The sequence below is a fragment of the Prorops nasuta genome, unplaced genomic scaffold (genome assembly GCF_024137725.1).
Source record: "Prorops nasuta isolate Cenicafe-Biocafe unplaced genomic scaffold, Cenicafe_Pnas_1.2 PNAS00024, whole genome shotgun sequence".
NCBI lineage: Eukaryota > Metazoa > Arthropoda > Insecta > Hymenoptera > Bethylidae > Prorops > Prorops nasuta.
Genome location: NW_027116821.1, coordinates 1,243,308 through 1,270,138, shown reverse-complemented (window position 1 = coordinate 1,270,138; position 26,831 = coordinate 1,243,308). Strand labels below are relative to the sequence as shown.

The 26,831-nt window shown below is 32.5% G+C and overlaps 4 protein-coding genes and 2 long non-coding RNA genes across 8 annotated transcripts; 3 read left to right on the top strand and 3 right to left on the bottom strand.

Moving 5' to 3' along the window:
- Positions 1 to 6,073: 6,073 nt before the first annotated feature.
- Positions 6,074 to 13,564, bottom strand: LOC136781794 (uncharacterized). The gene is made up of 11 exons (XM_066740795.1): positions 13,331 to 13,564; positions 12,904 to 13,258; positions 12,678 to 12,749; positions 12,497 to 12,598; positions 12,284 to 12,392; positions 11,736 to 12,225; positions 11,138 to 11,692; positions 11,041 to 11,066; positions 7,122 to 10,952; positions 6,259 to 6,500; positions 6,074 to 6,141 (listed from the first exon to the last, which is right to left on the bottom strand). Exons 1-11 carry the CDS (start codon positions 13,562 to 13,564, stop codon positions 6,074 to 6,076), a joined length of 6,084 nt encoding a protein of 2,027 aa, XP_066596892.1.
- Positions 13,565 to 14,716: 1,152 nt separating this feature from the next.
- LOC136781756 (uncharacterized) lies at positions 14,717 to 16,483 on the top strand. Of its 2 annotated transcripts, none has more exons than XR_010823982.1 (3): positions 14,717 to 15,164; positions 15,249 to 15,815; positions 15,913 to 16,483. It is a non-coding gene; the product is annotated as an uncharacterized lncRNA (long non-coding RNA). The 2 variants fall into 2 exon arrangements; XR_010823981.1 differs by having other exon boundaries at positions 14,722 to 15,164; positions 15,298 to 15,815.
- Positions 16,484 to 17,326: 843 nt separating this feature from the next.
- LOC136781793 (putative nuclease HARBI1) lies at positions 17,327 to 18,813 on the bottom strand. The gene is made up of 5 exons (XM_066740794.1): positions 18,783 to 18,813; positions 18,470 to 18,668; positions 18,017 to 18,303; positions 17,895 to 17,915; positions 17,327 to 17,682 (listed from the first exon to the last, which is right to left on the bottom strand). The coding sequence occupies exons 1-5, from the start codon at positions 18,811 to 18,813 to the stop codon at positions 17,327 to 17,329; spliced, it is 894 nt and encodes a 297-aa protein (XP_066596891.1).
- LOC136781792 (myb/SANT-like DNA-binding domain-containing protein 3) lies at positions 18,387 to 19,382 on the top strand. The gene is made up of 4 exons (XM_066740793.1): positions 18,387 to 18,836; positions 18,920 to 19,172; positions 19,238 to 19,317; positions 19,371 to 19,382. Exons 2-4 carry the CDS (start codon positions 18,920 to 18,922, stop codon positions 19,380 to 19,382), a joined length of 345 nt encoding a protein of 114 aa, XP_066596890.1. The 5' UTR covers positions 18,387 to 18,836.
- LOC136781896 (uncharacterized) lies at positions 19,374 to 19,982 on the top strand. The gene is made up of 3 exons (XM_066740903.1): positions 19,374 to 19,443; positions 19,528 to 19,802; positions 19,875 to 19,982. The coding sequence occupies exons 1-3, from the start codon at positions 19,390 to 19,392 to the stop codon at positions 19,879 to 19,881; spliced, it is 336 nt and encodes a 111-aa protein (XP_066597000.1). The 5' UTR covers positions 19,374 to 19,389; the 3' UTR covers positions 19,882 to 19,982.
- Positions 19,983 to 20,161: 179 nt separating this feature from the next.
- LOC136781781 (uncharacterized) lies at positions 20,162 to 21,628 on the bottom strand. Of its 2 annotated transcripts, none has more exons than XR_010823995.1 (3): positions 21,471 to 21,628; positions 20,820 to 21,386; positions 20,162 to 20,722 (listed from the first exon to the last, which is right to left on the bottom strand). It is a non-coding gene; the product is annotated as an uncharacterized lncRNA (long non-coding RNA). The 2 variants fall into 2 exon arrangements; XR_010823994.1 differs by having other exon boundaries at positions 20,820 to 21,337.
- Positions 21,629 to 26,831: the final 5,203 nt, after the last annotated feature.

Here is a 26,831-nt window from a genome sequence, read left to right as displayed (position 1 = left end):
AACTTTGGAATTAGAAATCACATAATTGATGAAAATTATAATAAAATCATGTAGATGTGTAAATATAAAAGTAATTCAGGATTTCAATATTTCACATGTAATAGAGCATACGATGTGTAACTTCAGGAAACTGAAAGCAGTATACCTAAAAATCATAGGCTTCCATTACATTAACTGGTACATATTTTACAGTTTATATTAATGAAAAGAATATATAAATGTCATGCACTAGTTTATCAGGGAAAGAGCCATAATGCAAAGGTGATAGTGAGAGCAACAACTAAGAAAAAGGTGGATTTAAAAGTAAATTTAGAAATAAATTTTTGAAAGCGAGAGGCTTTAAGGTGATTTTGGTTATAAGATGTTGAAAATATAATTCAAACAGTCATTGAATCCTATGTTAAATGCATCTAAAAGTGTAATTATGATAAGAACTCATCATTGTAGTATTTTGTATTTTACTTATTAGATTAATAAATTAATATCTCGAATTGAAGCGTTACATTATGGAACGATCACAACATTGGAAAATGTTTTGTAAGATTGAATTAGTTAAAACAATTTTTTAGTTTTAATTCCTATATTCTTACAAAACGTTATAAGATCCCACAAAAAACAAGCTTCGCTTGTAAAAAATGAACGGCAAGTACATAAGTCGTATCTAGCATGATTAATATATAATAATATAAAATATTTTAATTAAAAAAAATAGTGAAATCCAAATGTTAGGCAAGTATAAATTTTTGCCATGGCGAAAATTGAAATTTGGAAAAAAGTAAATAGCAATACAAAAATGACTTGCCGGGCCCGTAATATCCATGTGTAAGTCGTTATCTTGCTATATAAGCGTTGCTTCTCGTAAGTTATAAATGTGGCTATTTAATACGACTGCACACAACGGGCCCGGCAAGTAATTTTTGTATTGCTATTTACTTTTTTCCAAATTTCAATTTTCGCCATGGTAAAAATTTATACTTGCCTAACATTTGGATTTCACTATTTTTTTTAATTAAAATATTTTATATTATTATATATTAATCATGCTAGATACGCTTATGTACTTGCCGTCCATTTTTTACAAGCGAAGCTTGTTTTTTGTGGTAACATATAGAGAACGTACATTTATTTATGCAATTCTACAAGTATTCAATTATTTTTTTTCAACAAATGTATAGGTTTTTGAATAGCACAGAAATTAAACGAAATTGACTTTAACTTTGTAAACTGTACAATATTTGTTTAAATCATACTTTTATAATCAGTTAATTTCTCTGACTAATTTTTGCATAAACTTCTCTGTGAAGTAATCGAAAAGGTTAAGGCATAACATTAATTGATCTATTATAAATTATTATCATTTTCAAGTATAAAATTAAATCGCTAACTGAGAATTTAAGATAACACCTCATCGTTGATTTAGAATATAGTGGTAAATATATTAAATAAAACAGATTTTTTTTGTAAAAAAAATTATTTTACTACTTTTCATTAATATGTTTATACTTATACTTCAGAGCTCCTAATTCTGTCATTCGTTGACTCAACTTCCATATTTACATTTGCATCAACTGATGCAAACATATCTATTGTGTATAGTTATATCTTATTTTAAATGGGCTCGGTGCAGAAGATTGTGTAATAACATTTTGCTTTCAGCTAATATTTAATGAAATATATAAAATGGTATTAAATTTTTTATATATATGAATTTTTCTTACAATATTTGGGAAGATCTTCAATGAAAATATTAATTAGTCACGTTTTGTGTTCTTTGGTTTTGCTGTCTCAACTTTTCTGGAGTTTGCGCCGTTCTACCTACAGTATAATTGTAACATTGATTTTATGCAATCAATTTCTGCTTTTTGACATTCTAAATTTTTAAACATTTTTATAGTTACCTTGATTCCTATCAAATATTTTAAATAGAAGCTAGAAAAGCAACGCACAAACACTCGAATGTCCGTATGCTTATTATACCCTTATTATTCCTATGTACTATACAGTATATAAATTTCCATTACATACTATAGACTAAAATAATGTTGTAAATCTCAGCAAACCCTTTTGTAAGTTGAATTTAAAAACAGGTAAATATTAAAACTTGGGTATTGAAGGTCATTCCACGTGTTCTTTTTTTGTTAGCCGGTTCTGCCGGTTAAGCGGGATAAGGTCACCATATTGAATAGGATATGTTCCATTATTGGCTGCGTTCGTTTATTAACTGTGAATACTAAGTCGCTACATTGTATGTTACGTAAAATATAGGCTTTCAGTACATTTGTTACATACATACATTACATACTGGCAGTACATAAATGAACGCAGCTTTGTGTCAACGGTGTCAATCAAAACCCAGCCAATGGAACGCAAGCGGATTAACTGATCACCATCTGCCATCTTGGATTTGATCAAATTATCAGGAGTTAAGTAGTTAACAACTGCCAGCTCAATTGAACCCCATAATAGCCATAATATATGTTTCACCACTTATTACAGGATATAAGTGTTATATGAATGCTGAATGTTTTTCGTTCTAAAATATTAAAATTGGAGAGAAGTACTTTTATCTTATTATTTTAATTACTAAAATATTGTAATGTATAACAAAAATTAGTTTATTACACATTTTTAAATTCTTTTTTTTGCGTTATTTAATCTATCAATTAAATTATTAAAATAAAAATCAATGTCCGTAAAAATGTACCGCAAACTATATTTAAATATAAAAGTATTTATCTTCGATAATTGTGTCATATTGAAATTATAGGTTACTCGGTCGAAGCTAATAACATAGAAAATGAAGACAATGAAACCTAAAAAAACAAGAAAGGTACCAAATTTTGTGATGAAAACTTTACCTATGTAGTATAAGGTATAACAATATACAAATACATAATCTCTCTTTTTGTAGATTCCATTAAGCATTAAAACAATGCAAAATGTGATCACACAATGTTCAAAGAGTCAATTAAAAGAAATCAGCAAAAGCTGTTCACAACCAGATACATCTGTTGGGAAAGATTTAAATAAAAATTTTTTATCTCAGGGTAATCATGTAGAAACCAATAAAGTAAGAAGAAGCACAGCTTATACAAAATAAAATTATTAAATACTGTTTACTAAACACTTCAAAAAACATTAAGGATTTCATTAAACTGTAATAGTTATCTTTATATGGTCTTGCTTAGGAAAATTGCTTGATAACATATGCAGTGGTTAAATTCATACAGCATGGTAGCGAAGAAGAAGTTTCTGCTGTACCGCTAAGCTGGATATTTACAGAAAGTAATGTTACATATTGTAAGTCACCATATAAGACAAAAAATATAAAGTCAGTAATTAAAAAAGCATCTGTACCTGAAAAGAATTGGAAAGCATACAAATGTCAAATAATTAAATCGTTTGGTAAATTAATAATTCATGTAGCAATGTGTATACACAAATATTCAAATTTTTTAAACATTTATTGTTTTAAGGTGATTATGACTCTGCTTTTAAATATGAGCAGCGGTTTGCTGCATTAGAATCAACTGATTATGAAAACAGGCCATTAGGAAAGGGCCATCGTGGTTTAATACCAAAAAAAATGCATGGTAAATTTACTTAATTGTTTCAGTATTGTTTTAATATCAGGCTTAGTGCTGTAGTAAATATATATATATATACTTTTAGATAATATTGAAGATAATTCCACTGAATTTGAAGAAGAATTCATTTTCAGTGATAGCAATAGTGATGGTTATTTGACAGAGCCTACTTTAAATGATATTGTCAAAAATACAAATGAAGGTTAAGATTCTTTGAATATACATAAAGAAGATTTAGATATTACATCCACTGATAATGAGGATGTAAATGTTTGGATTACTAGTGCAGCTGAAAATAATAGTGAAGAGAATCTTCACACATGTTGTAAAGGTTAATATATGTATTTAAAAATCTTTATCTTTCTCATAATATTATATATTATACATATATACTGTACTGATTTAATGAATCTTTTCTACAGCATGTCAAATAGAAAATAAAGTTCTAACTGAAGAAATTGTGAAATTCGACTGTTTACTGGAAGAATTGAAAACTACAATAGGAAATATAGCAGTTAAAGCACCATAGGGACTGGATATTTGCTCTAATATTAATATAAAATTACCATTGGATTGTATAAAAGATATACTAGACTTAGAAGAAAAATTGAACGAATCGCCACATAAAAGAGCATTAGTAATTATCTTCCACACAAGTTTACAAATCTGGAATACAAAATACTAAAATTCATATCTTAACCCAGAAAACACAATGGTGCAGGAAATATATATACTGAAAAATTGCTGAGAATATCCAATGTCCTCTTCATATCTTCAGGAATTTCTCAGGATATTTCCTGGATCATTGTGCTTCTTGGGTTATTATTAATTGAAAAATTAATCCTTAAAATCAACAAAACAACGTCTGGTTTTAAAGACTGTAGGCGGTGACAATGCAGTTAAGCAGACTAGACGATGTTTAGGAAAACTGTTTACCGATAATTTGAGTAGGAACTGCTCGTGGACTGGTGCTAAAAATAATTTTGAAATAAAAAATCTTAAATTAATATCTGAATTAAAAGGTAATCAATGAGTTATTCTACTATATATAATAAACTAAGCTATTTCCACATATAAATAATGTAAGGTTAATTATTTGTGCTTTATAGATACAGTGAAACTACTGCATCCTGATGGAACTGATATGAATTTCGAAAATTGCGCGAAAGACTTTTTCAGATATGGTCAACAGCGATATGAGCGTAAATTAAAAAAACAATGATATTTCCCATGAAAATAATTTTTATATTTTTTAAAAATTCCATATTCTATTATTTTATAATATTATTTTTGATTGTCTTTAATATTATATTATTTTACGGAAACTAAAAAATTTAGTGTGTTATGCGAGAGTAAAATGTATAAAAAATATACAAATTTGAGGACAATTTTAATTATTTAGTACCATACACACACACACATCATGTATTACTATCATAGATTTACAAAAACATTAAACAAAAGAAGTATATTAATTATATTATACCTATTTAGGAAAAAAATCAATTACATTTATCAACATGAAACAGAAGAATTAATTTTTTTACAGGAAAATTTAAAATCTGTTTTATGGTAACATATTGTTGTACTAATTCCATGCAAATTCGGACACAAAATTTTTAAGAAATATCGACTGATAAAATTAAAATTATCTTCATGCTGGTCTAATAATATAGCATGTAGCTTTTTCTCTATTGAAAAATTTCCCTATTATTAATATCAAATTTTTGATTAGCAAGAGTACAGTTTTTAATGACGATACAGTGTATTTTGAATGAAACATCAGAAAAACATTGCACAAGTTACTTAAATTTGATGTGGCGAAAGTGATGTCACTAAATATAACATTCTAACCAAGTTACAAAATAGATATCGTAAAAATATTACTAAACTTACGCCAATGTAATGTAACCAAAGATGATATCACAAACAGAAACCTTATAACCACATGACAAAAATTTCATCGCTAAAATATTACGAAAATGACGTGAATGTGATGTATTAAAAGCTAACGTTATCATAATTAACATTAATATTACATAACAAAATTAACATTGCAAAAATGTTACAAACCTTACGTTGATGTACTGTAAAAATGAAAACGTTAATATAAATCACGTTTACGTCACATTGTTACGACGTGAAAGATTAACATCAGTTTTATGTGGTATTTGTGATGTAGCTATATCGTAAATGTCACAAATATGCTACGTGTGTTGGACCCAGTGTTCCGACCCTCAATCCAGGGCTCTCGAAAGAGTCGGGTAGTGGGAGGGGTAGCCGGTAGACTCACCCTAGGGGTTGGGGTGGCTCGGAGCCACTAGAGCTCTTGGAGAAGGCGGCTTAGGGGTAAGGGGACTTCCCCTTCCCTAAAACCACTTCTCCACATCTGCTTCCTCCCGAGGCTAGGGATTTTTCTGGGGAGTACCCCAGGGAAAATTTTCCAGTCCGGGAGTTTTTAATTGCGCGTTCCTTTCTGGGGAATTTTAGTCTCTAGGGTTCTTGGGAATATTCGTCAACCAAAATTCCCTAGAATTTGACGACAACAAATTCCCTAGGAAGTATATAATTAAGTATAGCGGCTTTATTGTATATATTTTTGTACCATTGAATAAATTTCCTATTTTCCATTAACCTGTGTTTTGACAATTTTATTTCAAGAACAAAAAACCTTCCCTTCTGACCACAGGTTCGGAGCCGACTTGAGACATTGTTTCGCACAGTTCAGTATAATGCCTTGAATTTTCATTAATACTTAATTTATGCATAGGTATTACTGTTTTCAGTTTTTCACTCGCTATACTAGCCATTTTATCAAGCTCATGTATAAACCATTCAATACAATCAAGTCCTCGATATGATTTATAATTAGAAAGCGTTGAATCACGAACGCTTTTAAAATAATAACCTATACTAAAAGGTATGTGTTTTTGACAAATACCAATATCGTCATCCGTTTGCTCAACTTTTTCAAGCAAGCACTCAATGTCAGCGTATATGACAAATGGTACCCTCTCACTGTTCATGTTATTGAAGGAAACCCAACGGTCCTTGTCAGGTAGCACAATTCGGATGTTTTTATTGAGTTGCAGACAATCACGTTCATGCGATTTTAGTTTCTCATCGTTGTGGAAATAGTGTAAGCAACTATAGGAGGGAAAAAGTAATATTAGAATATAGAAGCAGTAATTATATATATATATATATATGTATGAATGTGTATTTGCGTAAGTATTTGGATGCATCCATTGTTTATGATATTAATATATGCAACATACTCCCCCGTTGAGAGGTGACGATCAAACACAAATCTTTTGGCACAGTATTATGATTCGTGAACATATAGCAGTTTATTATATCTTTATTATAATGACAAGAATCACAATAATATTGAAATTATGACATGATACTATATAAAACAACAAAAATTGACTGTAATTATAATTGTTTACAATTTTGATTAAAAATTGCACATATGATTAAAGAAAAAATAAAAGAAATACAGTTTTGTTAAAATTAATGTGTTATTATGACAGGACTGGCAATTCGCAAATATGGTTTACTGCTCGTTTTAGTAATCCTGATTTTGTCCTTAAAGTAACTGTACGTATTACTCCATCAAGGCCGGGATGAAGCTCTTCAACTCTTCCTAAAACCCACTGAGAGCAAGGTAATGTTCGATCTTTAATGAGTACCAAAGATCCAAGTTTAATGTTGGGCTCTTTATTTTTCCATTTTTGTCGAATTTGCAATCCATTGAGATATTCTAGATTCCAGCGTGACCAAAAGTTTTGTCTCATTTGGGATAAATGCTGCCATGTGGACAACTTATTTACGGGAATCAAGGACAAATCACCCTCTGGCAAGGTCGTAAAAGTTTTTCCAATCAAGTAATGAGCTGGCGTTATTGCTTGTAAGTCATTTGGGTCTGATGACACAGCAGCAATGGGTCTTGAATTTAGAATTCCCTCAACTTCAATAACAAATGTATTGAGCTCTTCGAATGTAAGTAAGGTTTCGCCGATCACCCTTTTGAAGTGATGCTTAAAAACTTTTACTGTGGCCTCCCATAACCCCCCAAAGTGTGGGGCCAGAGGTGGTATGAAATGCCAAGTAATTCGTCGATCACTTGCAAATTTATTTACTATATTTTTATGATTGTCAGAGTTAAACAGTGCATACATTTCTTTTAGTTCATTATTTGCACCCACAAAATTGGTGCCATTATCGGAATGAATGTGTTCTGGGATACCTCTTCTCGAAATAAAACGTTTCAAGGCTGCAATGAAACCTTCTGAGGTTAAATCACTTATCACTTCAAAATGTACTGCTTTCATTATCATGCAAATAAAAACACACACATAGGCTTTTACTTTATTACGGTTCCGATGTTTTTTTTCTTTGATAAAGAATGGTCCGCAATAATCTATTCCCGTGTGAATGAAAGGCACAGTCGGATTAATTCGAAAACTAGGTAAATTTCCCATTTTATATTTCATCATGTCTGATCGAAATCGAGAGCAACGTATACAATTTTTAACAATTCGTCTTATTTGGTTTCGTCCGTCTGGAATCCAAAATTTTTCGCGGATATTGTAATGAGTGGTTTGAATTCCAGTGTGGAAATGAGACTCGTGATATTCGCGTATAATACAATCAGTTATATGGCATTTATTAGGAAGAAGTATAGGATGTTTCCTAGAAAACTCAAGATTAGACTGGCTCAACCTACCACCTACTCTGATAAGTTCATTTTCATCTAGAAAAAGATCAAGATTAGAGTGCCTGCCTTTACGTATAGAAGACCCTTTTAATAGCTTTAATTCATCTTTAAAATAGACGGTTTGTACTAATCTTAGAACTCGAATTTCAGATTGATTTAATTCTGTAGCATTTAAACTACTTTTGTTGTTATGTAAGTTCGATTTCTTCCATCTTAAACAATACGCAATAACCCGAAGTAATTTTGTGTATGAAGAAAATCGTTCAATGAATTTTGTGTCAAATGTTAAAACAGTGAGACATATACTTCGTTTCATTTCTGGTATTTCGTTATGATCAACCGTTAATTTCGGCCATTTATTTTCTTCGCTTGATAACCAATTAGGGCCATTGAACCATAGTTGATTTTTTATAAATTCATTTGGTAATTGTCCCCGAGATATAGCATCGGCCGGGTTGTCATGTGTTCTAATGTGTCTCCAATCTTTCGCGTTTGTCATATCTTGGATGGTGCTTACCCGATTTGTTACATATATTTTCAACAGGTGTGTTGGAGTATTAATCCAATTTAATACGATGGTAGAGTCACACCAAAATATTACCCTTTTAATGGAATCAACATTAAATATTTTGTTTGCTTCCTGATACAATTTCGATAAAAGCAGTGCGCCACATAGTTCTAATCTTGGAATCGTTAATTGCTTCAATGGCGCCACTCTTGATTTCGCAGTCATCAAACAGCAATTTGTGTTTCCTTTCTTGTCTTGTGAGCGAATATATAAGCAAGCACCATAACCAGCGTTGCTCGCATCACAAAAACCATGAATTTGTATTTCTACGTAATTTGATATTATCATTTTTCTACTGACGGTTACTTCTCCCAACATTTCCCATTGCTGAGCAAACGTTAACCATTTTGTATATATATCCGGTGTAATGGTTTCGTCCCAATGAATACCGGATCGCCATATATCTTGCATAATCCTTTTAACATAAAAAATCACAGGACCCAATAATCCTAACGGATCGAAGATCTTTGCTATTTCTGATAGTACGTTTCTTTTTGTTAATCTTTCGTTATGTAATATTGAATTTGGTATGTAACAAATTTGGTCATCTGCAATGCGCCATGTTATTCCTAATGTTTTCAACATTGGCTCAATTTTTAAAAGATATTCCGTTTTTTCAATGTTTAATGCTAAGTCCTTTATTATACTTGCTTCATTGGAAGCCCATTGACGAATATTAAATTTGCCTAATTTTAATATCTCCATTATTTCATCTCTTATTTCTATGGCTACTTTTATTGAGTTAGCACCTGTTAACAAATCATCTACGTACATATGACTCTTTACTATGTTTGCTGCTCTTGGAAATAGATGGGCTTCATCATTTGCCAGTTGATGAAGTATTCTTATTGCTAAAAATGGGGATGATGCCACACCGAAAGTTAACGTATTTAGTTCAAATGATTCTATTTCCCCGTTTTGTCGCCAAAGTATACGTTGAAATCTTCTGTCCTCTGGGTGGACCCATACTTGGCGATACATTTTTTCTATGTCTGCTATAATAACGTAAACATATGTTCTAAATCGCATTAAATGTATAGCTAATTGTTCTTGTATATTAGGTCCTGTCATCAGTAAATCATTTAATGATTTACCGTTGCTTGTCTTTGCCGACGCATCAAAGACAATTCTAAGTTTGGTAGTTGCACTAGTTTCTTTTACAACCGCGTGATGAGGCATGTAATATTCTAAACCCGATATTGGCTGCGCTAGAGACATGTGTCCCAAATTTATATATTCATCAATCATTCGTGAATATTCTTCCCGCATTTTTTCATCTTTATTAATTTTACGCTCTAATAATAAAAAACGCTTTAGAGCTATTGTTTTAGAATCGCCTATTTTTTCGCATTCGTTACGAAATGGTAACCTAACAGTGTAAAGGCCATTAATTTCTCGAGATACCGTTTTCGTATAGTGTTCTTCACACTGAGTTTCTTCGACCGTTCGCGATTCGTGCTCTGGTAACTCCTCGATTGTCCAGAATCTGTTTATTAAATTTTCTAAGTTTTTCAAATTACATATTTGTTTTGCATCGTATCTCATATTTACACTGCCGGCTACTAACCACCCTAATCGTGTCTTTTGTAAATAAAAGTCACTGTTATTCATGGATAAATTTATTTGTCCTAATGATAAAAGTGATAACGTGGTGCCAGCACCTATTAAGATATCAATTGCTTGGGGACGATGAAATTCTGGATCCGCTAATTTTAATCTCACCGGAATTTGTATTGAATTTCTAGGAAAAACTTCGTCTGGAATACGATCTGCAATTGTTGGTACAACCCAACATGTTAATTCCTTTTGAAAATTGTTATGTGTAGATTGCATCGTGACTTGAACTATGCCTTGCGTATTTGTTGTTTGATTATCAATCGTACCAATCGTTATTGTTTTTCGAGTTATTGTTAAGTTCAATCTTGTTACCGTCGCTTGAGATATAAAATTCGCAGTAGCGCCGGTATCAAGCAACGCACGGCATTTCTTTGAATTACCTTGTTTATCTTTTACATAGATCACTGCGGTAGTTAGCAGTTGCGGTGCATAATGATACAACGTGTTTATGCTGTAGCTTGCATTTTTTGTTTGTCATGCAGTATTAGGTTCGGTTTCTGCTGTCTTTGTTATGTTTTCGTTTTTTGTTTCAAGAGTTTTGTCACTGAAATTTATCAGCGTATTGTGACGCCTTTGACAAATTACGCATCCCGACGATCTACACTGTTTTCCTCTGTGCGAACGCAAACAATTGAAACATACCTTTGCGGCCTTTACTGCATCTATTCGTTTAGGTACCGATAATTGTTTAAAAACTTCGCATTTGAATAGAGGATGTGATTCCTTTTGACAAACGGAACATTTGTGCGTCGAATTCAGAAGAAATGCTTTATTCGCGTTGTTTTGACGTTTTTTCTTGCAAGGAGTAGAATTGACTGCCGACTCGGAATCTGCTGGTCTAATTCTCTCCTGTCGCGACGCGCAGACAGCGGATTTATATAGAAATTCGTATAGCTTATCTAATGACGGCATTTCGTCTCTGTTTAAAGTAGATTCCCACTCTTTTAATGTGTTTTTTGGTAATCGGGTCTCAATAATATATATTGCTATTTCTGGGGAGAATACTACGCCTAATTCATTTAAAGATGCTATGTTTTGCTGCATGTCGTCAGCAAGTTTTGAGAAACCATTCGAGGTTCCCTTGTTAAGTGTTGGAAGATCAAAAATCATCGATATGTGCTGGGACACTAATACTCGTTTAACTTCATATGATCTGACTAACAATTCCCAAGCTTTTTTTATAATTGTTTGGAAGTACTGAAAACACATCTAATTTTTTGGATGCTTCCCCTACTACTACAGATTTTAAATAATGGAATTTATCTAACTCGGTCAAATCTGATCTTGAATCTATTACGTTTAAAAACATGTTTTTGAATGAAAGCCAATTTTCATATTTGCCATCAAAATTCTGTAGCGATATTTTTGGCAATTTTAATTTGGGATTTTGACTATTGTTCTCATCTGATGCTGTGCTGCTACGACATGATTCCTCGGATAACGTAGTTGTACTTGTACCGGCATTCTGATTTGTATTAAGTAATTTTCGAGCTCTACTCATTATATTGTAATAACGTTCTTGTATTGTATGAAAATCTTTTACATGATTTTCGTTTGGGTCTAAAACCATAAGCTCGTCCGATGCTTCTTCAAGTGCACTGTATAATTCCGACAATCTATTAATTCTTAAATCAATAGATATTTTATCTATTTCGTCTTTTTCGAGAATATTGTTAACTATTGTCATTTGCGATTTGAATGCTGTTCTTTTTTGTAATAATAATTTTATTCTATCGACCATTTTGCTGCTGTATCCTGTTAAATTATGATTGACCCAAAATGACTCACCGATTGATGATTATAAATTTGTCCTTGGGGATGTTTTTGTCCTTTTCCCTGTATGTATTTGTTTTCTTCTTTCTTGAGGAAACCTCACAGGAGGCACCATAAATATGTTCTAAATATTTTATTTAGATTTGGGTAATAAATCAATTTTACACCAATATTTTCGTTTGATATTTGTCACTGTCTGTATTGTATTGTGTTGATCTGATCTGTTACGTAAGAATTTTTGTACTGTCCTTTCGCTGGGCCTCTCCTTGCGCTCGTAACCGATAGCCGCCGAATACGACAACCGCCGACTACAGCCGAGAAGAATCGAACCTATTAGTTCGGTGGAGGCGCGAAATATGGAAGACAGTTAGCTATATCGAGGTGATAGGATGTACATTTCATTACATACAAGTCGTGCACAACTTAGTATGAATGCCAGTGACCTCATAGTTTTGTATAATTTTGTATGTGCATGTTAGGCCTTTGATTGATAGAAACACATGTATACATAACGTACATGTATATATATATGTATGAATGTGTATTTGCGTAAGTATTTGAATGCATCCATTGTTTATGATATTAATATATGCAACAGTAACACTGAGGTAAATGAAAAATTAAGATTCGTTCACCATTGTGAGTACATTGGATATACACCCATCCAATAGGTAGAACAACTTTCTTTTCATTCAATTGATGCAGAAGTTCATCGTACGAAAATACTGATATTTGCGAAGATGAAGCTGGTGATTGTAGTACTTCTTGTGCAACTGCTGTTATTCCACCATTGATTACAGTTGTTGGGTTAGTATCTGATATTGAATCAGTAATGTCTAAAGCGTCTACAGTATTTTGAGCTTCAAAAAGTTTTGGAATGTTCTCACTCTCTGTAGCATTAACTTTATACGCTTCATTTTCTTTTTCATACCAAGGAAAATAGATTGGCAGGGCACCTTTACGCAGGCGTGGCTGCTTAAATGGAGCAGACTGCAATGTTTAAAAAAAATTATTTTTATGATAATAATTTAGTTACATTACTACATCCATTACTATTCTTACGACACCAATAACATTTCCTTGGCTGTCACAAATTTCTTTTTTCCATAAAATATCTTCAGCTCGGAAATGATGGTGACACACTGCTTTTTTGTGATCAATCACTAAGTCTGAACGTCTTAGAGCTTTTTGCCAAGCTTTCTGCAAATATTCATCTCTTGGAACAAAAAAAAAATGAACTTTTTCAGGGTTAGAATTATACCCTGAAGTGCATCCAAGTGCAAGGCAACGAGGCATAATTTGTATGGTTTTAAGATTTGTCTTAAATACTAGGGTTCACTTATGTTAAACAATACCAGTAAAACAATTAAACATAATCGGTCAAATAGTAGTAAACAACGCGAATCACGTTTACTCGGCTCACGCTACATTCGAAGGTGTAAACCAGTGTAAACTGTTGCCAGCGCCACATAGCAGACTAGAGTAGATTATAGGAATCACATAATTATCCACATATTCGGGTGATAGAAAGCTAGTGCCACCCCCCTGGTACCAACTCTCTCCCCACCCCATTCCCAGTTAAACAAACCAACTCTCCCAGGGGCTGGACACTCAAGCATCAAAGGCTCGAATTATTTGTACCAAAGGCAATTCTTAGCCAAGTAAAAAAGTTAAAATTGAGGAAAATACAGTATTTAAGTTGGTAGCAGTGCTTGATGCGTTGGGTGAAAAATGGTTACGTTAGGTTAGTTAGGACAATATCTTGTTACTTGACTAAAGCTTAATTCACTATAGGAATATTACCAATATTCGTTTAATTTAGTTGTATTAAACGTAATGAATAAAATTATTTGAGACAAAATGGTATCTATAATGAACAGTAAAAAATATAATTAAAGTAACAAAATAATTAAAAATCCAATGCTTTTAGTTTGATGCGATAATATGGTGAAAGCAACCAGCTTTAATGAAAACTGAATACCAAAATATTATAAGAACCGAAAATCGTTTAAATGAATTGCAATTAACTATTCTACATACAGGGTGAACTACAACTGGCGGACCAAATTTGACAAGTAGACACCTGATGCCATTGGGAGTTGAAAAGTCTTATACTACTTTTTCGTAGGAAGCATAGATTTCAAATTATGGGGTGTTAAAATTGCCCAATGAGAATTAGCTTTTAGTGGAATGTTGGTTCAAAGTAGTATGCGTTTCATGTGGTAGTAATAAACGAAAAACTAGATTGTTGAAATTGATCGACTTGAAGACGGTGGATATTAACGGAGAAGTAGCAGACAAGTGAATGAATGCTGCGCATGTACTGCCATTCTTAGGGCCAATGTAAGATGGAAAGCAGCATTCCCAACAAAAAAAAAATTAACCTGAAAAAGGTCAATTTGCGTTGGCAGCCGTGCGAAGTAGCTACACTACAAGTTCTGTTTGCTGATTACGGCTGACTTGTACGATTAAGTAGTATAAGGTTTAGGTAAACACAAATTTGACAGGTCAGCTCGATGGTTATGTTCAAATTTATTTCAGATAAGTATAAATTAATCTTTATGTATAAAATGCATTGACGCGCGATACTTTGTGAGAAATATTATTGTTTACAGGTATTTAAATTGATTCTGTTTCGTGGGCAAAGGCAATTTCGGAAGTTAAAACCTAAATAAAGATTTGATCACCAGGAAATAAGATACAAGCTCACAGACATATACTGTCTGGGATGGCAAAGATTCATCTTTCAGGGCTGTTTTAATGGATATACCATAAAAGTATTTATCCCTATCAATGAAATTACCACTAGTAGACTTTATTCTCTGCTCTGTTAATCTATAGAGATGCAAAACCAACAATGTACACATAATTATATTGGCACTTTAAATTCTTTCAGGTTAGTTTTAAATTAATAGCAGGCTTAAAAAACATGACTTTCATGGTTAATAATGTCGATCTTCATTATGTTACTGTAATTCAGAAAACTGTGTTGCTTCCGCCTTAATACCAAATTTATCACTATGATGTAGGAAACGTACAGACCACTTAGCTCTTGTAACTTGGAACTGCGGATAGTAGTCTTTTGATAGCTTGTGATCCAAAGATCATCCTTGGCCCATTTTACACAGAATATGGATGGCAGTATCTCCTATTCCAAGAATGAGGTTTGCGTAAAGTGTCTGTGATGCAAAGACGATGGAAAAACTGTTTTGACTGTGGATTCTCATCGTAAAACTTATCATATCCTTGAATTTAAATAACTTCTGAAAATATGACCACATCATCCTTTAAAATTTGTTTCTTTGACAAATTAGTCAATTTTCATTAATTTTACAGATTTCAAGACCAGCTGATAATGTGGTTCAACGTTACTGAAGCTGTTAGGCTCACGCTATTAAATGCAGCGATTCAAGTCATTCACCTATGGAATCTACAAAAGTACTGTCTGGTAAGAAGTATTTTTTGCAAGATGTGACTTAAGGACACTTCGAAATTCACTGCTGCTTTGGGAACATCGATAAAGATTTCGTCACTTCTGGTAGCGAAGGTATAACTCGCTTTAGGATCGCTTTAATTAATTAATGTAGACACATAAATTAATCTACATTCTTTATGATTTCTTTCTTAAATCTTTGTCTTTTTAGGTCATAATGTGTATGTGTTGCACATTAAGATACAACTGCCAGCAACAGCTTTAACAGGATACAGTAGAACTGTAAATTGTGTTGAATGGAATCCTGTATAATATCAAACGACGACAACACTGTCAGATGACGGAACAGTTAGAAGTAATAAATTACTATATGATAATAAAATAGCGTGGGAAAAGCTATATTTTATATTATTTGCTTTGATAGAGCCTACCACTGATAAATTCATTGATTACGTTTTCCAAAATGTAGCACATATTACATGTCTGATAAGTTTCTGGATAGAGTAAAATAATATAGTTAAATTCAACCAGATATACGAATAGACTGTCGTATAAGAAATCTCAAGTCTCATATATTAGTAACTATATAAACATATAATAACAATTATGAATATACATTTAACGATATTGTATTTAATAGAGATATTATAGAAAATATACTTTTCTTATCGCATATCAAACTAAACGATTATATTTATTGTAGATAAAAATGCGTTAAAGTTCTTTATGAAACATTTGGTTTTTAAGCTTTTAAACAGTTAATATAATTATTTCTTATTCAGCGCAGACATGATAATAAATATTTGTAATTTGATATCCCTTCATTTTCTTTTGCGTATAGCACGTAAATCCTTTTCGGGATTTTTCTTATATTAATCTGGAAAAAAAATGTATTTTAAACTATTATAAAATAATTTTTTATATAATTATTACTTAAAATAACTTAGGTATAACTAGTTTGAGAATAATAAATATTTCAGATTAAATTTATTCTCATCTTGATGTAGTTGTTTCAACCTATTTTACTAAATAATTAAGCTGCCTGTATGTATATATATATATATATATATATTATAAGGATGAAACTAATACAAACCTATAAAAATAATTATTAATTAAAAAGTGGCGGTCATCATTTGTGGGCGATGAAAATACCTCCGGTATTTGTAGATAATTTTGTAATCCGCCTCGCGTAACTTTTTTGTCACGCCTTATAATATTAAATAAAACTGCAGTGGATAAAATTACATTTATTGTTCTTTCTGGGGTTAAAAATCGTGAACCAATAGTAAGAACAGCAAATGTACGTCCCCAAATGCCGAAACATCTTTCCACCTGAAATATAAAATAAAAACTTTAAATATATATAGCCGCCCCGGAGTGTAAATACAAAAAGACGCGTTTCTCTTTAACTATAAGAGATATTCAATTTTCGCATATGACCTTTCTGAAAGCAAATAACAGGAAGTTTCGAAAAGGTGCTATGCAAAAATTGGATATTTTTTATAGTTACAGAGATACGCGTCTTTTTGTATTTACGCTCTGGGGCGGCTTAAGTGCCTCACCTTGTATAAGGTGCCAGTATAGATATACAGAGGTTTCCATACTATTTGTTTACTCCATTTTTAACTTAAAAACTGAAGCTGCATTACATTGAATATATTTATATTGCTTACCATGCAGCGGGTCCTAATGTGGGCTTCATTAAAAAGAACTTCTGCCGGTGTGTGCGGATTAGCGAGTGGGGTCATCAAGTACCGCTCGTTACGGTAACCACGGTCTCCCACTAACAAACCATTTCCGCATTCAAAATTTTCAAAACGGTGTTTGAGTCTACTATTATTAAAAATAGTAGAATCATGTGCAGAGCCTGGCCATCTTGCGACAAGATCCATTATCTCCAGATGGCTGTTCACCACGCATTGAACGTTTATACTAAAAAATCCTTTTCGGTTTCTCCAAAGCTCTGCATCCTCGCCTCCTATAAATCATATACAAAAGTAGACTCATTTAACAACAAATAATGTATTGTAAACATTTTTTTTAAACAATATCTATATATGTATGTGCATATAATGAATTTGTTCACTGAATTTGAAAAGCAATTTCAGATTGCAAAATATTTGTCAGCCATTGATCGAATCTCGTTTGGAAAACGAGACTTGCCTTAGCTATAATTAAAAAAATACAGACGGCTTTTGATGATCAGACCATCTTAAAAAAAATTGTTACAAGTAATTCCGCTAGTTCAAACCAGGCAAAAAATGCACTGAAGACAAAAAGCGCTTCAATTAATATGTATGCTAAAATCTTACCATATGATCTTATGCGTACATGGACACAGTCGATTGCACCTATAATTCTTATCATTCCTGATATTAAGAAATTATCTTTGGCAGTTTGTATCATGTCTTCATCTGTTCGTGGTAATGATACATAAAGATGAAATAGATTAGCAATTGCAGCTGATACTCTATGCACTATTATTTGCGCAGATTTTGTACTAATATTACAAAAATCAGCTGCCACTTGCAGAAAGCATCCTGTCGCATAAAACCTAATGGCTACTAACAATTGGATAACCGGTGGAATTTCACTCTTCCTGAAAATGAAAATTTAAACATTTTGGGTTATTAGGAATAAATATTAATCGTCTCCATTATAGTCTACTAAATATATATTATGATCATTGTTTAACAATTCAATTTAATTTGTTTTATAACAATTTCATTCATATATATCATTTTCAATTTATTTGTTTTACGTACATTTTTCTTTGACGGATAGCAGGCTCAATTTGTTGCAAAACTTCTTGAAACTGTATTTTTGTCAAACGAAAACGACTTTGGAATTCTCTATCATTTAATAATACGAAGTAGTTGCATCTTCGAAAAATGTTTCGATTACGTGCATTGGCAACATTTCGACCATTTGCATTCATTTCTGCCACAATACAGTTATTGTTCACTGTCATAAAATAAATCTGTTATTGTGAAAACTCTATAGCAACGCATATTAATTTGTTCCTGTTATAACAACTACCTTCAATTTATAAATAAATCAAAAGAAGAAAGAGGAGACGATCAAGTACGCTACGTGCTGGTTTAAACATTGTTAATTTGTTATCCATTAAAAGTAAGTACACAATCGCAAAAATGCAAATATTTTAAAATATTTATCTCCATATTACTTTTAAATAATATACATTTCCTCCTCAGATGAGTAATTCAAGCGAAAACAAGGAAAAATTGTTGTCAATAATTGAAAAATATTTCAAAATTATTGAAAATAAAATGACAAATGGCAATACATTAGCCCAGAAAGAAAAAGCCTGGCAAAAAATTCGGGCTGAGGTGAAAGAAAAGATAGGTGGGCAATGGGAAAAAATATGTCCTAAATCCAGCTGGACCCATATGAAGCTACAAGCAAGAAAATATAAAGCTGCTACAAGGAGTGAACTCTATAAAACAGGTATTATGTTTCTTTATTAAAAGTAATGAATTTAATTTTTAACATTCAATTTTTTTTTTTTTTAGGCGGTGGAAAATCAGTAGCTCCAGTGTATGAACCCTTTTTGGAGAAAATTACATCGCTTATTGGAAAATCTGCCATGGGTGTAACCCTAAAACATCAAAACGACAGCAATACTCTACCGTCCACATCAACCAGCAATGTCGGTAAATTATTGATGGAATCAGCAATAGAAGAGGAAAGGATAGATGATCCTGACGATGTTTTTGCTGTATGTATATATAGTTATATTATACATACATATATATTCGCATAATAATATATATGATTATATTTAGTTTTTTGTTTATTGCAGACTTTAATAGAGAATAGCGAAATAGCTTCGTGGGGCAGTGCAGAAGGTACAGGACTGTTAAAAAAAAAAATAAGCGAACCCCTTCGCCAAATTCGGGAAAACGCAACTTTCGCCAATAATAGGAAAACACCCCAGTCAGAATTGTATAATAAATATTTAGAAAAGAAAATAGAAAAAGAAGAAAACAAAATAAAATTATTAAAAATCCAAATGGTACAAGCCCAGTTACAAATTAAAGAGGCGGAAGAAAAATTGAAAAGACTGAATAGAGAGAGGTAATTATTAACATTACAGAAAACTATACTGATATAAATGTATATCTATTTTAATTAGTATTATTATTTCAGATTATAACATAACAGAATTTCAATATAGTTGATGTTGACACTACAATTGTTATAATTATAAAAAATTTTAATAACCTACATTTTATATATAAAGAAATAACCGTATCAGTCTATTCTGTAATATAAATTATATAAAGAATTACTATGATTTAATTAAACTTAAAAACAAGCAAAAATTCTTTAAAATACCTTGTATAATTTTTTCTTCCCCTTATAATCATTTTTCATATTGAGATGAAAATATTTTTATTTACAAATATTTATTATCATGTCTGCGCTGAATAAGAAATAATTATATTAACTGTTTAAAAGCTTAAAAACCAAATTTTTCATAAAGAACTTTAACGCATTTTTATCTACAATAAATATAATCGTTTAGTTTGATATGCGATAAGAAAAGTATATTTTCTATAATATCTCTATTAAATACAATATCGTTAAATGTATATTCATAATTGTTATTATATGTTTATATAGTTACTAATATATGAGACTTGAGATTTCTTGTACGACAGTCTATTCGTATATCTGGTTGAATTTGACTATATTATTTTACTCTATCCAGAAACTTATCAGACATGTAATATGTGCTACATTTTGGAAAACGTAATCAATGAATTTATCAGTGGTAGGCTCTATCAAAGCAAATAATATAAAATATAGCTTTTCCCACGCTATTTTATTATCATATAGTAATTTATTACTTCTAACTGTTCCGTCATCTGACAGTGTTGTCGTCGTTTGATATTATACAGGATTCCATTCAACACAATTTACAGTTCTACTGTATCCTGTTAAAGCTGTTGCTGGCAGTTGTATCTTAATGTGCAACACATACACATTATGACCTAAAAAGACAAAGATTTAAGAAAGAAATCATAAAGAATGTAGATTAATTTATGTGTCTACATTAATTAATTAAAACGATCCTAAAGCGAGTTATACCTTCGCTACCAGAAGTGACGAAATCTTTATCGATGTTCCCAAAGCAGCAGTGAATTTCGAAGTGTCCTTAAGTCACATCTTGCAAAAAATACTTCTTACCAGACAGTACTTTTGTAGATTCCATAGGTGAATGACTTGAACCGCTGCATTTAATAGCGTGAGCCTAACAGCTTCAGTAACGTTGAACCACATTATCAGCTGGTCTTGAAATCTGTAAAATTAATGAAAATTGACTAATTTGTCAAAGAAACAAATTTTAAAGGATGATGTGGTCATATTTTCAGAAGTTATTTAAATTCAAGGATATGATAAGTTTTACGATGAGAATCCACAGTCAAAACAGTTTTTCCATCGTCTTTGCATCACAGACACTTTACGCAAACATCATTCTTGGAATAGGAGATACTGCCATCCATATTCTGTGTAAAATGGGCCAAGGATGATCTTTGGATCACAAGCTATCAAAAGACTACTATCCGCAGTTCCAAGTTACAAGAGCTAAGTGGTCTGTACGTTTCCTACATCATAGTGATAAATTTGGTATTAAGGCGGAAGCAACACAGTTTTCTGAATTACAGGAACATAATGAAGATCGACATTATAAACCATGAAAGTCATGTTTTTTAAGCCTGCTATTAATTTAAAACTAACCTGAAAGAATTTAAAGTGCCAATATAATTATGTGTACATTGTTGGTTTTGCATCTCTATAGATTAACAGAGCAGAGAATAAAGTCTACTAGTGGTAATTTCATTGATAGGGATAAATACTTTTATGGTATATCCATTAAAACAGCCCTGAAAGATGAATCTTTGCCATCCCAAACAGTATATGTCTGTGAGCTTGTATCTTATTTCCTGGTGATCAAATCTTTATTTAGGTTTTAACTTCCGAAATTGCCTTTGCCCACGAAACAGAATCAATTTAAATACCTGTAAACAATAATATTTCTCACAAAGTATCGCGCGTCAATGCATTTTATACATAAAGGTTAATTTATACTTATCTGAAATAAATTTGAACAGAACCATCGAGCTGACCTGTCAAATTTGTGTTTACCTAAACCTTATACTACTTAATCGTACAAGTCAGCCGTAATCAGCAAACAGAACTTGCAGTGTAGCTATTTCGCAGGGCTGCCAACGCAAATTGACCTTTTTCAGGTTAATTTTTTTTTGTTGGGAATGCTGCTTTCCATCTTACATTGGCCCTTAAACGATAGGCTCTCGAAAAATTAGACCGCTTTCGATAATTTAAATGAGATTGATTTATGAAATTATTATTTAGAATGAAATTAAATCATATTGACATGAACGAAATTGTCTTATAGCGACCTGATTTATGGTTGTTATTTAGAAAAGCGAGTTAAACAAATGCAAATAAAGCAAGCACGTCATAAATCGTTTTATTTATTTAACAGAACAAGTTGTACCAATGAATAGGATTGGGAGAAGATAAGTATAGAAAAAAACAATGCTATGATTAAGTTAATTTTTTGCTTATTAAAGTATACAAAAGAACACCATTATGTCAACGTTTTAAACAAATCTGTATTGTAATACTAAGTTTTTTTATTTAATTATGTAAAGTTTTATAAAAATGTTCAAAATGACCGCCTCCTACGGCGATACAGGCCCTTGCTCGCTTTATCAATTCCTCCTTGATTGTACGAAGAATGGCCGGTGTAATCTTGCCAATTGCGTCGTCGATCCGTTGCGCCAACTCATTCGCATCTTGAATGATATTTTTCCGCTGATAAATCAGTTCCTTTAAATATCCCCAGAAGAAAAAATCAAGGGGATTAAGGTCGGGAGATCGGGTGGCCACTGAACTGGACCTCCGCGTCCAATCCACATGCCTGGAAATTTTGCATCCAACACATCTCGCGAGACTTGGGCAAAGTGAGGGGCTGCTCCATCTTGCTGGAACCACAGTTTCAGCCTTAATTCCAACGGAATATCTTCCAGAAGTCCAGGAAGATCGTTTTCTAAAAATTCGGCGTAAGTCACCCCTGTTAGACGTTCTGGAAGGCGCCATGGTCCAATCTGTAAAATTTAAAGAAAACCATTTCCTTTAAAAAACGTCGAATTGTTTCGAAAATGAATCGGGATGTAAAAGTACGAACAATAATGTTCTAATGCAATATTTTTGAATCGAATAAGAAAACTAATTTTTTCATTTCTATGCCTTTGTTATTAACAGCCTTAAGATCGATTACGATTCATTTTGAAGACGAAGAGAATGGTGTGTTAAAAATAATGCATATGGATCTATTGTCTATTACGAAATATTCTCCGACAATTCCCGCCCATAAATTGACAGTCCATCTTCGTTGAGGTCGTCGAGGTATTGCAACCTGTGGATTTTCTTCATTCCAAAAATGCGAGTTGTGCCTGTTAATGATACCGCTTCTATCGAAGAGACTTTCATCGGAGAGCACGATGCTGCTAACGAAGTCTTCGTCTTCGTGATGCCTCTGAAGGAGCCACTGACAAAAATCCACACGCTTGGCATAGTCTGCTTCATCCAATTTTTGGACATTCAATCCTTTGTACGGATGGAATCCTTCGGCGTGAAGGGTACGCCAAACTTTATTTTGGCTTGTACCAAGCATGTCTACTATTTCTCTGGTGCTCACTTCTGGATCGTCCAAAGTAGCATTAATAATGTTTTCTTCTAGCCTAACAGTTGCTGCGTCAAGGGCAACACCACTAACTTCCTTCCAATCAGGCATTAAATGGCCGCGTCTTGAACGATTTATTAAACGTAGAATTACATTTTTCGACGGATGTCGTCTTTCTGGGTACTTTTCTGCGTAAAGGGCAGCAGTTCTGTTAGCTGAGTAATTGGCTAACCCAACTAACATCAGCATATCTACGTATTCTTCAGCCGTGTACTCCATTGGTTACTACAATTTAAAATGCCAATTTCACCTCACCTTTATAATCCTGTCTCCATTCAGGATGAATCTGGAATTATCTTAGAGCTAAATTCACTCTGTACCTCGATGAATTTACAGAATAGTTCATATTTTCTAACTTCAGAGTGATTCCATATTCTCGAAGCATCGAGGTACAGAGTGAATTCAGCTCTAAGATAATTCCAGATTCATCCTGAATGGAGACAGGAGTATAAAGGTGAGGTGAAATTGGCATTTTAAATTGTAGTAACCAATGGAGTACACGGCTGAAGAATACGTAGATATGCTGATGTTAGTTGGGTTAGCCAATTACTCAGCTAACAGAACTGCTGCCCTTTACGCAGAAAAGTACCCAGAAAGACGACATCCGTCGAAAAATGTAATTCTACGTTTAATAAATCGTTCAAGACGCGGCCATTTAATGCCTGATTGGAAGGAAGTTAGTGGTGTTGCCCTTGACGCAGCAACTGTTAGGCTAGAAGAAAACATTATTAATGCTACTTTGGACGATCCAGAAGTGAGCACCAGAGAAATAGCAGACATGCTTGGTACAAGCCAAAATAAAGTTTGGCGTACCCTTCACGCCGAAGGATTCCATCCGTACAAAGGATTAAATGACCAAGAATTGGAAGAAGCAGACTATGTCAAGCGTGTGGATTTTTGTCAGTGGCTCCTTCAGAGGTATCACGAAGACGAAGACTTCGTTAGCAGTATCGTGTTCTCCGATGAAAGTCTCTTCGATAGAAGCGGTATCATTAACAGGCACAACTCGCATTTTTGGAATGAAGAAAATTCACAGGTTGCAATACCTCGACGACCTCAACGAAGATGGACTGTCAATTTATGGGCGGGAATTGTCGGAGAATATTTCGTAATAGACAATAGATCCATATGCATTATTTTTAACACACCATTCTCTTCGTCTTCAAAATGAATCGTAATCGATCTTAAGGCTGTTAATAACAAAGGCATAGAAATGAAAAAATTAGTTTTCTTATTCGATTCAAAAATATTGCATTAGAACATTATTGTTCGTACTTTTACATCCCGATTCATTTTCGAAACAATTCGACGTTTTTTAAAGGAAATGGTTTTCTTTAAATTTTACAGATTGGACCATGGCGCCTTCCAGAACGTCTAACAGGGGTGGCTTACGCCGAATTTTTAGAAAACGATCTTCCTGGACTTCTGGAAGATATTCCGTTGGAATTAAGGCTGAAACTGTGGTTCCAGCAAGATGGAGCAGCCCCTCACTTTGCCCAAGTCTCGCGAGATGTGTTGGATGCAAAATTTCCAGGCATGTGGATTGGACGCGGAGGTCCAGTTCAGTGGCCACCACGATCTCCCGACCTTAATCCCCTTGATTTTTTCTTCTGGGGATATTTAAAGGAACTGATTTATCAGCGGAAAAATATCATTCAAGATGCGAATGAGTTGGCGCAACGGATCGACGACGCAATTGGCAAGATTACACCGGCCATTCTTCGTACAATCAAGGAGGAATTGATAAAGCGAGCAAGGGCCTGTATCGCCGTAGGAGGCGGTCATTTTGAACATTTTTATAAAACTTTACATAATTAAATAAAAAAAATTAGTATTACAATACAGATTTGTTTAAAACGTTGAAATAATGGTGTTCTTTTGTATACTTTAATAAACAAAAAATTAACTTAATCATAGCACTGTTTTTCTCTATACTTATCTTCTCCCAATCCTATTCGTTGGTACAACTTGTTCTGTTAAATAAATAAAACGATTTATGACGTGCTTGCTTTATTTACATTTGTTTAACTCGCTTTTCTAAATAACAGCCATAAATCAGGTCGCTATAAGACAATTTCGTTCATGTCAATATGATTTAATTTCATTCTAAATAATAATTTCATAAATCAATCTCATTTAAATTATCGAAAGCGGTCTAATTTTTCGAGAGCCTATCGTTTAAGAATGGCAGTACATGCGCAGCATTCATTCACTTGTCTGCTACTTCTCCGTTAATATCCACCGTCTTCAAGTTGATCAATTTCAACAATCTAGTTTTTCGTTTGTTACTACCACATGAAACGCATACTACTTTGAACCAACATTCCACTAAAAGCTAATTCTCATTGGGCAATTTTAACACCCCATAATTTGAAATCTATGCTTCCTACGAAAAAGTAGTATAAGACTTTTCAACTCCCAATGGCATCAGGTGTCTACTTGTCAAATTTGGTCCGCCAGTTGTAGTCACCCTGTATCATATATTTATTTAAATGATTACAATAAAAGAATATATAAAATATTTTAAAGGTTGTCCTTTAATTTTATTACTCTGATTAAACGTTGTAATTGAAACATGGGGCATTTCTCATCAAATCACGAAGCTCAGAAGCAAACTACTTTTTATTTTCTTGAAAATTGTTTACTGTGTAGAACTTTTTTATATAAACTTCCGTGTAAATTTGTAGAATTTTTCATTAATTTTAAAAAAACTTGTGAATTTGTGAAAATTCAACGCTTTAACGATTCCGAGATTTTAAATGTTTATATTTAAAAGAAGAAGTAAGATATTTCAATGTTCGGCATGCCAATTTCCTCATCTTGAATTGAATTTTATTGTAAAAAAATATGAAATAATAATTTCCCTATTATCTATTTATTTTGCATCAAATCAAAGTAAAATTTTTAGTTTTTCAAAGTAAACATCATTTTTCATTTTTTTTTAAATTTTCAGATAAAAAACAATTTTTAAGGCCAATATAATCATGGAACAATCTTCGGTTCTTTTGTTTACGTCAAAATAAGAAGAAAATATTTTTTTTATAGAGTGATGATTTGTAATTAAAAGATATATGATACTTTCTTCTTCATTTTAAGCATAACAAAAGAACCAAAAATTGTTCCATAGTCGCATTGGCATTAAGAATCGTGTTTTTATCATAGCAATTTTGATTGATATATCTAAGTATGTAAAACAGACATCGCTATGAACACAATATTTTTTTAAACGTTTAATCTAGTACTATTTGGAAAAATATAGAGTTGCGCAGCATAATTAATGCTGGTAACATTGTAGATTAATCAACATACCAAAACACATTTTTTGTATA